At 42.5% G+C, this 15,075-nt stretch overlaps 1 protein-coding gene across 4 annotated transcripts in view; it reads left to right on the top strand.

Annotated features, from left to right (window-relative positions):
• Positions 1-15,075, top strand: part of RASSF5 (Ras association domain family member 5) — a 124,398-nt gene that overhangs the window by 58,890 nt on the left and 50,433 nt on the right. Inside the window, exon 1 of one of the 4 annotated variants that reach the window (XM_032792541.2) lies at positions 9,078-9,808. The exons of the other annotated variants lie outside the window; for them this stretch is intronic. Within the exon in view, the coding sequence (XP_032648432.1) occupies positions 9,707-9,808 (102 nt within the window). The 5' untranslated portion in view covers positions 9,078-9,706. Of the gene's footprint in view, positions 1-9,077; positions 9,809-15,075 lie in introns of those variants that run through there. 4 annotated transcript variants of the gene reach the window in all.

Genomic DNA, 15,075 nt, shown 5'->3' with positions numbered 1-15,075 from the left:
TGGAGTCCTCGCTTCTAGTGGGTTTTAACGGAGCTGTTTTAAAACCCAATAGGATAAAACTTGGCAGGCGGGTTGTAAATGCTGACACAGTGATTTATCATTATGCGAAAAGGACTGTAGGTCGATCAATGGTGAGTCCATTCACAAAAAATAAAAAAAATGGAGTGGTTTCAAATGCTGGCTTTATAAATTTCTTTTGGTAAAACGTTGCTAACCACGTAGCTGCAATTTTGGAACAGTTTTATCCCTTTCTATAGCTGGGACCTTTTTAGTATTTTATTTTTGTAGGGATATGAGCGGGAAATCATTTAAAATGAGCTATTTATGGAATATTTGTGTCATTTAAATAATAAAGGGTTGAAATCTCCTTTTTCCTCTGGCTCTCATTTAAGTTAGCAAATACCTGTATTCGCCTTAATACTAATTATTATTTATTAATCATATTTATCATGTTTAGTGCCTAAGGACTGACCAAAAATCGGGCTCCAGTGTACTAGGTTCTGCCATCAGAGAAGTACCGTCCCTCAGTGAAGAGCTTACAGTCTAAACAGGGAAAACGGACACAGAGTGAGGGAAAGGAGTGTAACACATAACAGACTCCTAGAATTTGATGTAGAGCTCTAGCCACAAGCCAAGTATCCAGTGGGTGCCTGTGCCATCTTAAAATGGCAAAGAGATGAAAGGTGTGAGGAGGGACTGCACCATACAAGTGGGCTTGGAAGAATTAGATTATCAGTAAATGTTGATTTCACCAGACACACAAACCAGCTAGAAGATATTTTGGTGGATATGAAACAAAATTTACAGATTGGTAAAGTAAGAAAAATGCTGCTTGAGAATTTTAGTTTCATTTAAGGATATTTAATTTGTATATTTTTGACATGATGTTGACAATTTTTCAATGTTATAAAGCTTTAACTTTTTGAATGTCGACCTCTACTGTAAAGAGTCTTCCCCCACCCCACAATTTCCTGCAACTGTGAAAATTTAAATCAGTACAAATAAAAAAAGCTTAAAATACATAATTTTGTGCAATTGTGAAAATTTAGAGATAAAAAATAAAAAAAATGCTTAAAATAAGCATTGATATTATCCTTTGAAATTGTTAAAAAAAAAAAAAAAATCAAATCAAATTCTGCCAAGCCTGCATGCAAGCAAGATGAGACACAGTCACTCTGGACTTAAATAGAAATCTCAGGAGTAATAGGGGTTTAATTCATTTGTAGTAATGAATGTGAATCCAGCCACTCTCTTGATCATGCAAACCTTTGTTTTGCGCTTTGGCTCTTATTTTCCACCTGTTCTTGAACAATTTTCCAATATGTTAGGCACAAACTGATCTATCATCCAGTTGTCATTTGCTTCACTGTCCACTTACTGTTTCTCCAAGAAACACAGGTTGGTTGGCAATTGTTGTTTTTAGTGGACAGTACAAGCAGGGGTGCTGGAAAAATTTGTATAGTGAGGGTGGAGACAGCCATTGAACCAAACTGTAAAACCTTTATATGATGGAAAGCACTTTAAGCTGCAGCAACCCTAATTCTAGCACCCATGAGTACAAGGAAGTGTATGAATTGAAAAGGAATCAGAGAAGTGCAATAGAAATAGTGAAGCAGTTGGAGAAAGTGATTTATGATGAAAGGTTAAAACATCTGAATACATTTCATTTGGCCAAACGATGACTCTTAGAGGACAAACATAATGAGCAGCTGCAAGTAATCCCATAGGGTGCAATCTCCAAGGGGAGCCCAGTAATTTGTTAGGGTGGTTTAGGGGAGTATGACTGGCATTACCAAGGTGAAATTTAAGAACGAGAAAATGTATCTTAGTTATATGCTGGTGTCCATCCATGTAGTAAACCTCTACCCCAATATAACACGAATTCAGATACAGTGTGGTAAAGCAGCGCTCTAGAGGGGCGGGGCTGCAGGGCTGCGCACTCTGGTGGATCAAGTCAAGTTTGATATAACGCGGTTTCACCTATAAATGCAATAAGATTTTTTGGCTCCCGAGGACAGCGTTATATCGAGGTAGAGGTATATCTGGGTGCCTTCTCTGTAAAATCAATAGCAGTAGCGAAATCCCTAGTGGACTTCATGAAGTCTCTGGTACTTCTCCCTTTTGGGGGTCAAACCTCTGCTTGGAGTAAAGGGGTGTGTGTGTGTGTGTGTGTGTGTAACTGTGTCTGAGTCTGTTTAGAGGTAGACTAAAGTTAAGGTGGAGTATCAGGGAAAACTTTCTGTTGGTGGAGAGTATTCTGCTGGAGAATAGTTTCCCAAGGGAAGTGCCAGAATCATTATTGCTTACAATGTTTAAAACAGGACTAGATAGAGCCTTGGGGGATATACTGTAGATTAACAGTCCTGTACTGACTGGAGGTATAAGTTCATTGGCATCTCTACTTGCTGTGTAATTTTTTTTTTTAAGATATCCTTAACCCTTCAAAAAAATTGGGCTTGTTTAGTCTGGCAAAGAGAAGACTGAGGGGGGACATAACAGTTTAAGTGCATAAACAGTCATTACAAGGAGGAGGTTGAAAAATTGTCCTCTTTAACCGCTGAGGATAGGACAAGAAGCAATGGGCTTAAATTGCAGCAAGGGCGGTTTAGGTTGGACATTAGGAAAAGCTTCCTGTCAGGGTGGTTAAGCATGGGAATAAATTGCCTAGGGAGGTGGTGGCATCTCCATCGTTGGAGGTTTTTAAAACCAGTTAGACAAACACCTGTCAGGAATAATCTAGTTATTATATAGTCCTGTCTTGAGTGCAAGAGGCTGAACTAGATGGCCTCCCAACGTCCCTTCCAGTTCTACACTTCCATGATTCCAAACATGAATTTATATTCCTCTTAGTAGAACAGATTGGGCTCCTTCAAGACCTCTGTTTAGTGGATTCATCTGTGTACGTGGGAGCTGTCTGGGTGTGCAGAGGGTGATTGATAAACCCGTAATTATCAGCTGCTGCTCTGCCAGCTATCTACAGCAACCAGAAGCCCATTAGCTCAAATAGCAAGTTTATCCTCTATGGCCAGGGAGTTAAAAATCCAGCCAGGGCAGTCTGACATCTCCACTCCCACTCTCAACCACCAAATGTAGCTAAGAAGTGATTTGTCATTCCTTCTAGACAACCGAGGCACCAGGCCCGCCTGCTCCGCTCCTTTGCATGTACTCATCCAAAACTGGAAATGGGGAACATGCACATTAAAAGGACATTATATTTGTGCTTACTGTGCAAGAAGCAAACATTAAGAACTGGCTGGCCATCCAGTTTTTCTGCTGATCTGGATTTTGCTGGATAGAAGGGTCCTGGTTTTGGGCTATCTGAAGTATTTACTGTATGTATTGTTCAGAGGGAAAATATTAATTCTGTTGTCTCTGTACAGCAGAGAAGGCATCCATGGAAGATTATGAACTGGGTATATTTTGTGAACATTAGAATAAATCATGTTTGAAAGCTTCTTGTGGTGGTTGTGGTTGTGTTCCTCCCTCTTCTCTCCCCCCCCCCCCCATTAACTGGATGTAAAATTGTATATCTTCCATCAGAAACTCTCTCAATTTTTTCAGTGATTTTAAAATCAGCTAAAGCAAACCGATGGTTGCGGAGTCAAATGGATAGGCTTGCTAGCACTGAAATACAGGAGCTTCTGGGACACAGGCCTGAGAGTCAAGAGATGTCGGTTCTAATCCCACCTCTGCCACAGGCTCACTTGGGGTGTGCTGCTCCCCTGTGCGGAGAGCTAGCACAAGGTTTAAGCATGGTTAAGCCCTCTGTGCAGGGGCGAACTTCACTCTGTGCTCTTGTCATTTCTCTGCACCTTGATTTCAAACAAAGTAAGTGAGACTTTTCATGCAAACTGCATTGGGTATAAATTCAGATATGACCTACCAGGAGCAAGTATTTTTGCTTTCTTCTTCCTTACTTTTTCTTTTTAAGCTATGCATTAAAATAAGCATCTAACTAGATTCTCCACTAAGCCTTGAATGATTTTAATAGCAGCGAGTATACTCTGTCTATTTCAAACGTATCAGGGTTTCCACTGAGTGAGAATGTGTATTAAAAGGCTTGTTTCATCTTCAGAGTGACAAAACAGCCAGTGCATTATTGATAGCTCTAGTAATAAACACAGAGTCTGCGTATCACAGCGATTCATCATTCTGACACTTCCTTGGTGCCTTCCCTCAGTCCAGCCCAAAGGGAGGAGCTTTCAGTGACAAGGAAGCAGAACCGCTCCCCACCTCCACACACATACTCTCTCTCTCTCTCTCTCTCTCTCTGTCCCCATCCCCCCACACACACATACTCAACAGCTTCAGCAAATAGAAATCTATAAAACCTGCTCAAACCATCCAACACTCAGCAATTAGGATTTGTCTTCTTACCTGCTCATTAAAAACTTTGCTCCAGCAAAACTATGACTTTCTTTTTCTTAACTGTTCCCATGAAAATATCTAATCCATTCTGCACCTGAAGCCATAGACCGCCCGGGAGAGGAGAATCTAGCAAGAAGGAGGGAGATGTTCTTTGATATCAGTAACCTGCTGAAGATAGCAGATCTGTTGCTTGTACCATATTCCATCAGGACTTGTTGGCCATGTTGTCTCCATGCCCCAAGTTGTCAGAAACAAAACAATAGGAAAATGGATTAGTTGTTTGATTCAGATGCTCTGGGAGAGGAGGAAACCTTGGCAATAAACATACATCTTATTTGCATTTTCAGGAATGCATCTGTACCTGTGATTCTCCAATGTATTACCTAATTAATGGGGGGAAAGCAAAGTTTAAAAAAACTTCCACTGTCAACAAAAGATGGGAAAAGATAAGAGATTGTATCTGAGTTGCAAGCTCATATTTGCTGCTTGAATCTAGTTCAGCTCTACAGATCAAGATTAAGTCATGTGTTTCTGTTGGTCATGTAGTGTTGGCTTCTGGGAGGAAGTGGAAGAGCATGATGGAGGAAAGATGAAGAAGAAACAGTATCAGAGCACCAGGGAGAGATACGGAACTTATTTGTGAGCTATTTAGTGTGGGGGGTGAAAAAATCCTTTGGCAGCACATGCTGCAAACTCAGGAATTTTAAAACTGATTCAGAGTTGGCAAGCAATAAACGTGGTGATTAAATATAAGTGAGTTAGTGAAATCAAAGGGATCGCCACTTACTTAACACGTCGTTAATACTTAATATTGCATGTTAACAATGCTTAATATTTCGGGCCCTGAGCCAACAAACTACTTAAGCATGTGTGCCCATGCTTTTATGCCCATGAGTAGATTCCTGGGTGAAAGCCCCAGTGAAGTTAATGGGAAAACTCCATTGATTTTTTTTTTTCAATGGAACTACTCGTGTGTGTAAGTGTCTGCAAAATAGAAGTCTTAGATTGTAAGTTCTTAGTAAAATATAGAAAGATGTGTCCCTTACCCATTGTTCCCAGTAAAAGGGAGTCCTGATCCTGAATTGCCTTGGGGTGCTACTGTAATCCAGATATTTAATAGTAAATGTATGTGCAATAGGCTTCCCTTCTCTTATTGACTTGCCTTTCAGTGCTCACTATTGGTGGACAATGCAGATTTCTTCCAGCGAAGACAGTAATTGCCAGCATCTCATTAGCCTTGACTTGGGTTTTGGATCTTTCCATAGCTGGGAGTTGCTTTTTTCCTCTCTATAGTAGTTCAAGTATGGAAGGATTTCCTGAGCAGATACTTATAATTATGCCAAACTCGGGCAGGGGTGGGGGGTGGGAAATGAGCTATTTTGTGATGCAGACATTTCAGCTCAGCAATGAAAGAATTTGGGAGGACATGGTTTACAGGGAAGGATTGATCCCCAAAACGTTGGTGACTGAATCTGGAAAGAGAACCTCGTTGGCTGGTGTACATTTGCCTGGTTCTTGACTTCTGTGGAGATACGGCCATTTACCCCAGCTGAGCATCTGGTCCGATGTTCGTGTCTTTGTAGCTGAAATGGTTGTGCTGCTGCTGTAGCTTTGCATTCCATCCGTGCCACCAAATGTATACGGCTGAATTTTCACAAAAATTGCTGACCTAAGCAACTGCTAGCCGAGTTGCTGCTCGCTTTATACATGCAGTGGCATGTGTTTTAGGCTCATTTATGCACCTGACCCTTCTGTGCGTATCTTGGTATATACAACTTAAGAGCCTGTTTTTAAACCCATCCCTATAAAGTCAATGTAGCTCACTCACCTATCCCCAATCAGAAATATTCCATCCATGTGGTGAGAAAACAGCTGCTATATTGTTACAAGCTGCGTTGTAAATAGTTGAATAGTTTACTAGTTCGGGTTTTTTTCTCCTCTCTGAGGCCCAAACTCAGCCCCCTATCGTCACATGATTTGCAGTGGCCTCAATCATTTCCCACACCGAGGGAATAATTCATCCTTGTGTTGAGACCACAACAAGGTGTATGCACCGTTTAAGCCCCCCATCTGACCTCAGAATAGGGCTGAAGTGGCTACGGCTGTGTCTGCACAGGGGTCCATTTCATCCCTCAGAGGGTAGCATGTAGCTCTTAATTTGATAATGTTCTAAAGCTCATGGCTTCATTTGTGCTCTACCCCGCAACTTAGAATCGGCTCCTCCAGCAGAGAAATAAACAAATCTTGGAATGCCAGGTGTTTTTATTCCGGGCCTCTTAAAGAAAATGCCTCGAGGAGGGAATTTTCTCTGAGAAGCTGGCTGAGCAGAATTCTCCCCTAATAGACGTGCACTCTGTGAGCAGAGAGGAGTGGAGCTGCATAGCCGATGTGTTGTCTTTACTGCCCCTGAGCGATTTATAATGCTGCTGTATGTCGGAACAGCACAACCCCTCTTTGCCCATAACGCATGTTTCATCTGCGCTTGGCAGCTCAGAGACCTCCTTACGCAGAGCTGCTGTTCGTGTTAACACGGAGAGCTGTCATCTGTAATGCATTCCCAGCTTGTGCGTTTAGACATAGAGCCTGCTCCGTCCTGTCACAGTGGGAGGCTCTTGCTGTCAGTTGCTAGAATCAAACTTTCTTGGGCCAGGTATTGGGGCATTCTCAGAGTCATCCAAAAGTGTAGAACTTGCTCCTTTTGGTGGTCCCTGCCAGTGTCCAGTGGTCTTCGGGTATATTGCAAAGCTAACCTGCTTACCCTTGGCTTTCTGGTTCTCTGTAATCTCAGAGTTGCCCACTCGGAGAGTGACTCATATTTGTTGATTTGAAATTAAATGTGAATTGTGCAGGTTCCATGGCAACAGGTGCCATATAAATAACGTAAGATCATAAAACACCATCTGTAAATTATCACGGGGGGGGGGGAGAGTTTAATACACAGCGAATTCTTAGCACTTTGCTGTAACTGAATGTATGTTAATGTTAGAATAATTGCTGCACTTATGCTCATATGAGGATCTCCAAGCCCTTTAATCCACAGTGAAGCCTCATAGCCTAGTGAAACAAACAGTATTATGCCATTTTCCGGATGCTGAGAGATGAAGTGGCTTGCTTACAGTTACACAGCAAATCAGCAGGGAAGCTGGAATTAAAAACTAGGAGTCCTGATTTCCTGCTCCCTGTTTCTGTTGCTAAACTCTAAAAACACCAGGGCAGTCAGAATTACATCCTGAAAAGTAAGTGGGTGGACGGATGGATATTCCATGAGAGTGTGTGTGTGTGTGTGTGAGAGAAAATTACTTGACTTTTAAAATGAACACATTGGTGTCAGATGCACATACAGCTCATCTGTGTTAGTTAGGGTCTAATCCAACTGCAATAAACTTTGGTGGAAGTTGGATTGGGGCCTTACTGAGCATGAAATAGTGCAAACCACAGAAGTTATACAGCGGAAGAGAAGAAAAATAAATTCCCAGGCTGGGAAGCATTTATATATTTATAGCTAGAGAGCTGATACAACAAAAGGAGAGATCCCCCCCACACACACATTTATCTTCTCTATCTGCCCACCTACCCCTCTCCTGTGTTATAAATTAAGCCCTGAAAAATTTATACATGAGGAAAGTTTCCTCTTCCGAAAACCTGAGTCCTACATTGACCATTAGTATTTTACTATTAAGAAACTTCTTAAACTGACTTTGGTTTTTTTCACTAGCCCTACAAAGCTTGTAGTTAATGCTTTTCTATTCCCCAGATGGGTCAAAATGTAACACAATGTTACAGAATACTTCAGGGCCCAATCCGACAAAGTGCTGAGCACCCTCAACTCCCATTGACTCCAGTGATCAGCCCATGAGGGGATCAAGCCTTAGTCTGGTGGAAGTCTCTTATCTAAATATTCAGATTCTTCACCTCTGAGAGAGGCAGGGGAGATGTTTTAAAACTAGAATTCAGAGTAGGACATGTGACCCTGAAACCAGCAACCCTGCAGTGGACAGGTGAAGGAAGGAGTAGGTGATAAAGTAGATTTATTCCATCTCTAATTTCTGTGATTCTGTGAATTGCAGAAAGTTAGGGGGATTGAAAGGTGGGCAGAGGGGGAGTGATGGTGTTGCTACAAGGCTTTATCAATGCTAAAGAATCATTTTAACAGATTTGGGAATCTGTTGCCTGTAATGTGACAGCAATTGACAAACTGGAAGGTCTAACCTGGTGCTTTCTAAGGTTATAACAAAACTGCCTCATTTTTGTGGCAGCTTTGCTGAAGTCATTCTGGCTGTTCTAAAATTATCTGCAGAATGCAGAGGCACATACTGATTCGTGCATTAAAATGTCAGTACGAAATCAGTCTCTCATGCACCCACCATTGTGGTGTCTGTTATTCAATCTGGTAGCACATAAAGGCCCCAACTAAGGGCTGGGGTCTCATTGCGTTTAATGGTGTACTGAGCTTCTGATCCCTTGCATTGCCTCTCTTTGGATTCTATTGGTGCAAAATATTTAAATAGCAACTGAGCAAAGCTAAAACTCAGCTCAGCTTGTTCTTACAGCTTTTAATTCCAGGAAGGCTGTAAATGAATTTAAGCCACACAAGGATATCTACCTGGCAGAGCACCGTAAGCCGGCTTTCTATAGCAATATACTTCTAAATGGCTGCAGGATTACCCTAATCACAGTCCCCACTTTCCTGAAAGGTATTGCAGGACACCTGAGAGGGAAGCCCAGATCCTCAGCTGGTGGAGTAAATCGGCACCGCTCCACAGACGTGGATTTACACCCACTGAGGTTCTACCCTGGAGACGCTGAGAATTTGAGCCCAGTGCAAAAACTGGGTGCAAAAGCTTGCAAGAGGAAGTGGCTGTGTGAACTGAGAGTAGGCAGGAAAGGGGGTGGGGGGAGGGAGGTTATGTGTTCTTACAGCCAGCTCCACTGTGCTTGCAGACAGGAGATTAAACCACAGATGGTGAGTGAGTCTGAGGGTGAAGAAAGAAGAAACTCAGTCAGGTCTGATCCCTCAGTATTCTCCAGCAGCCCTTGCTAAGGGAGTTGGATGGGTGAGGAAAGGGAAGGGTAACCCAGCAGGGCCGTTTTAACAGAGAAATCACGGAGTTAAATGCTGGATAACAAGCAGAAGGAGCTATTGCAGATAAGGGCAAGCAAAGCTGAGGATGTGAAATCGTGTCTGCTGCTGAATGTACAGGAACTGGATTGGGAAATCCCACTGCTGGTGCAGTGAACAGGAATCAGATGGTTACCTGCCCCTCCAGCTCCTTGGTGAGCCCCAAATGTTCTGAGGGTCTCAAATCCACCGTTGGTAGATGACCTTTGTCAGCGCAGCATGAGCAGCGGGTACAGTAGTCTGGATGAAGAGCTCGAGGATTTTTTTTTCACAGCCAAGACCACCTTCTTCAAGAGTGCACAGAGCAGAGCCCCTGCCAAGGTAATAGCTTTAAAACTATCTAAGGGGCCATGTTGGGTGTAGCATGGAGCATTCTCCATAGCAAAAAAAAAAAAAAGGCTATGTTCGCATGCATGTCTATCTGCAGGTGCCAGGCTGTCAAAATTAGCTTGTGATCATAGTCAGGGTCACAGTCTGTTCTCAGAATGAGAGGGGCATTTACTTACATCTCTCGTTATCTGGTAAAGTAGATGAGATGTCTTTGCTCTGTTGCAATAGTTCTCACCTTTATCTATCCTGCCACTCCCTTTTCCATGGCAGGATATGCACCCCCACCCTACACCCTCCAAAGGATTCCCTTCCCAGTCATCCAGGATCTGGCTGAAACCCTTTGCCACCCTAGGTGTCAGAACCCTTGAGGCTGAGAATGCCTGTGCTGTCACATGCAACATATAACACTGCAGATTATTTGGATTCTGAGAGGCATGTTATGGTGGCGGCAGGTTTTCTAAAGTTAATGGGCTAAATTAATCTCTGGTCTAATTCTGTTGACCTCATTGGAATTACTTAAATGGGCAAAGTTAATCTCTGGTGTATGTTTAAAAAGAGAGTGTGTGTTTGTGTATACCATTTTATCCTGACTTCAAAATTATTATCGGTTAGTAACACCGACAGGGCATTGCCTATATTAATATACACATTTAAAATCAACCCTCAGAGAATCTGTAATCACCAGCCAGCGCAAGGTGTAAAAAAGAGAAGAGAGGAAAAGGCTGTTACAGAAGTAGAGGTTTTACACAGGAAAAAGAACCCTAAAATGTTCACAGATCACATGTTACGTAGGAAGCATGCGCTGGGTCACCATTTTGCTCCACTGCTGCAAAAAGTTTGATCTTGGCTGTGCTGTTGCTCTGAGAGAGGAAAGCACCATGTCACTGTAGCAGTTCTTCTTTTTCACTTAAGAAAAAAATATTTTAAATGATCAGTAGTGAAATTCCAGTGTAGGGTGCTGCCATATTTGCATGTCTCAGACTGCAATGGTATAATCCTCAGCAGGTGCTTTTGGTCTCATCTTTCTCTGTGGTGCAAAAAAAGAAAAAAAGGGGGGCAGCTCTGAGTTAATCTGAAAATGTTTGTTTTGCTTCCTCCAGTTGAGTGAATTGGTGTGTGCGACAGTCCCTTTATTATCCAATAGTTTTTAGGATCTCATTTTACTCATCTGAAACTTTTTAGAAATACTCCCTTGGGTTATAACGTGGGCATCCCCCATTAGTCATTTGTAGTGGGAGCTGACAGCTAACAAACTTTTGTTTTTTTAGAAAATGTCATTTGATTATCCATTTGTGTAGAAGACCTAAATATCTTTGTATAATTATTATCCCTGTGTGCATTCAGTTCCTATTTAATTCTTTCTTCTGTGGCAGGATATTGAAATGCTAATTTTTAAATAAGCCTGCTCTTTCATTCTCTGCTTTATCCTGCCCTAATATGTGCCCATCACTGTGATATCTGGGCTCCATTCTAATGGATATTAACTGCACTGGTTTCACCCCTCCACTGCTCTCTTCTTAACAGTCAAACATGGTGAAAGTTAAAGGAAGTTCGTGTCAAGTGATCTGGTAGTACAGGTTTCTTGTACTGTGGGAAGGAAATGTTTCTTGTTCAAAGCAGCATAGCGGCCCAAGCAAACCATATTGTGTGATCTATATTGTCTAGCTTTACAACAGTACAGTAGATGCAAGTCATCAAGCAGCTGGTTGCTTTTTTTCCTGGGGGAAAAATAGTTTAAGGCTCTTGATCATATATGCGTGGTAGGGGCTATTCAAAGTGTGCTGTTGCTTTTGGCTTTCTTGTTTTGAAGATGTGATTAATGGGAATTACACATGTACTGCAGAGAATTCTTAGACCCTCTAAGGCTGGAGCCAGCTTCTGGAGTTCTGAAGGAACAAGTCACCAAATAGTGGCAAAAAGTAGCTAGGAATAAATTTAGAGGCCTAATATAGCCAAAAAAGAATGATTTCCAAGGGGCAATGGGTACTTGCAAGAACCTGATCACCTGAGGAGCTTTCCATTGCCTCAAAACTGGGTGTGGCGGGGGTGGGGACAGAAGAAAGGGAATAGAGAACAGACTGTAAGGAACAATCCTGCACTGACAGTTATATAGTAGCATGAATCTAATGAGTTTTTGTCTCCTCCCATCTCTGATGTAAATGTGAATCACTGAAACTAAATTCATCCTGGATCTAGATGACACACAAGCTATTTGATAGGCACAGGCCGGTTGATGTGGGTGGAATGCTTTGCCCTGGCATCCTTGGAGATTACAGCGGGAAACAGCTGCAGCCATTATTCAGCCTTGACACCAGTACGGGCCTCAATGTGCAGAATGCTGGGACAGCAGGGGTATCGCCCCAGCAGGTGGGAACTACTGTACAGTACACACTTCTCCCAGGACAGGCAAGACAGATATTTTAGATGTTGGTTTAACTTGACGTCTTATTTTTGCTACTGGTCTTCTGGAGGCCCTCAATCTGTCTTTTCTCAATCAAAACACCCACTGAAGCTACTGGGAGTTTTCCTAAGACTTTAGGATTTGATCCATTTATCTACTCTTCTCATTTACCCTCCAAGTGCTGTATAGTCTGAGAAAAGCAACTTAACAATGAGATTCTGTCTGCTCCGTCAAACTGGAACCACTGTGGCTTTTTGTTAGTCTCCAGGGCCAGGCCCCTCTCTTGGTCATTGTTTGTCACTAGGTGAAGCAGAGACTTTATTGGTGTTTTCAGAACCAAACACATTTAGGATCCAGAGAACTTCTTTTTTTAATTAGGAGATGCCAGGGTTATGAAATGAAGCCTGTTACAGTGATTGATTGCTCCTAATACCAAGTAGTGTGAGTGATGCTGGGCCAAAGCATGTATTTATTTGGCTGTCTGAAATCCCTCAGAACTGGGCAGGTATAGCATCAAATTAGGGTAATTTTCCCCTCCCCCGCCCCCCAGGGATTTAGAGCAATCAAATTTTTAAATTGCTCCGCTCCAGCTCCGGGCTCTGCTCCAAAGTCCTGATTCCCCCTACTACTTGTACCTCCTTCTGGAACCATTTTGAAAAGTTAAAAGCAGTGGCAACAATTTTGTGTTTTCAGCCACATAGCTCATCATCTGCCCATGGCTGTGTGCAGTCATGTTCTGAATCCAAGATTTAATCAATCTGCTGGACACACTTCAGCCCAGCTTGTCCCGCTCTAGATACTCAGGAAAGATGCCCAGATCAGAGATGCAACTCTCTCCTAAGCACCACAGGCTTCTTAACTGGACTGGCCCCCCAGCATTGATGGGACTCCAGATAGAACCATCTTGTCAAACATAAAGTAGCTGTGCCATTTTCTGGCACATGCTTGTCCATGTTCTGTTTCATTCCTGTCCAGCTGATTTGTTTGAGCTGGTTTAATCAGCCTGTTCAAGCCAGCTTTTTACATGGTTAATCATGAGAGAGCAATGCCCCTGCATATGAATGTAGCACCGACACATCACGTAACGTGCACGCTAGATTGAAATCTGAGTTGTGGGCGTTCATATGCTAAGGGCTGATCTACATGGTGAGGACGTCGAAGCACACTATGGAACTTTCAGCATCATACGAGATAAAATATTGGAAACATTGTTCAAAGCAAACATTTGGGTCTTCCTTGTAGCATTTTCCCCTGCAGCTCTGCTGCTCTGTACTTTCCTAATTCCCCATCTGACTGGTTCTGTGAGCTTCTATATAAAGAACAATATGATGTACTTAAAAGGTTTAATCAAATTGCTTGTTGGCGTCCAGCAGTAACAGATGTGGGGACATTGTGTTTATAAAGAGAAAAGAGCAAATTACTATCTAGGATCCAAAATGTGCATTTCCACATTATGATTCATATCTATTGTCCTCCCATTGTTGTTGTTTGATCAGAATTCTGTGTATCTGCAGTAACTTGCTTCTTAAAATCAATCTCACTTTTCTTTTCCCTTTGTACACATCCATTTCAAGCAAACTGGCCTTTCTGTAAATGCTTTGGAAGGTCTTTAGGCTTCTTATGGCTAACTGTCCCACCCACTGATTTCCCTTTTATTCCCTGTTGCTTTCTTGCAGGTCTCTTCCACCTTGGTCTGCTGTTATCAATCTATCGACAGAATGGAGACACCCAGCTCAAATACAGGGGTAGATTAAGACTATAGTGTTCAGGCTCTGATTAATCAAAATGATGTCCCTACCCATATGACCCTTCAAAATCTTCAGCTCTCATGTGTCTGAGGATCAAGTTGAATTCATAGGGCTGTCACCCAACCCACTTCACTTTGGTTGTATTAGGACCTGCGACCTCTAAGCCCTTAATTGAGGGGCCTCTGAGCATCCTCACCACCTCATTGCTTTGGACGCTAGTCTGTAGCACTTAGTTCTGCATCTGTACAAATATCTCCTCATTGGCCTCAGAGTGTGAAAGTGATGAGCACTGGAATGTAAGTAAGCAGGGCCAGTTCCTGAATAACGCTTTTCTCAAGAGCAAGTGCATTGACTTGATGCAGAGGTCCAGAGCAAACTGCAGCTGCATTCATGTCTCTTCTGCTTACTAATATCAGCAAGCCAGCTGTATAGACTCGTAACCTCCTTCTGTTCTCTAATGTGCTGAGACAGTGCACAAGCATAGGGCTTGATTCTGTAACCCAGCTATGCATGGAAGTCCTGTGGACACCCAAGATAGATCCACAAGTGGAGCAGCTGCAGAATCCAGCCCGGGTTCCTTCTCTCCATGTGTGTCAGGCTGGGAAACTGTATGCACTCTCAGGTGCATCTGCATGACAGCACATCTGAAGGATTTTAAGTAGTGGATGGGAAGATACTAGGATTGGAGTCAATTTTTTTCTCTGTTCTTTTGGACATCAACCTGAGCCAGTCAAATGGAGACGTGACTCGCAAATTTGAAAATGAATCTATTTCCCCACAGAGATTTGGAGGAAGTGGAGGAATACATAGCACAGCAAGACCTGGTCAAAGAGATCATTTAGGGTCTCAGCCCCAGTAACTTAATGAAGTTCATCTTCTGTAATGAAGATGAAGCAGAATTGTACATGCTGTGTTTAGGGCAGTTTCTTAAGAGAGGCAGCTATAACGAGTGACCTTTTTGTCCAGTTTTCACTGCATATATTATTTCAGGGGTTCTCAAACTTAATTGCATTACGACCCCCTTTTGACCACAAAAATTGCTACATGACCCCAGGAAGTGGGACTGAAGACCAAGAATGGGAGCTGAAGCCTTTGGGCGACTAACCTGA

Source organism: Chelonoidis abingdonii, chromosome 4 (assembly GCF_003597395.2).
Source record: "Chelonoidis abingdonii isolate Lonesome George chromosome 4, CheloAbing_2.0, whole genome shotgun sequence".
Taxonomy (NCBI): Eukaryota; Metazoa; Chordata; order Testudines; family Testudinidae; genus Chelonoidis; species Chelonoidis abingdonii.
The sequence above is the reverse complement of the archived record's forward strand: the minus strand, read 5'-3'. Positions and strand labels throughout refer to the sequence as shown.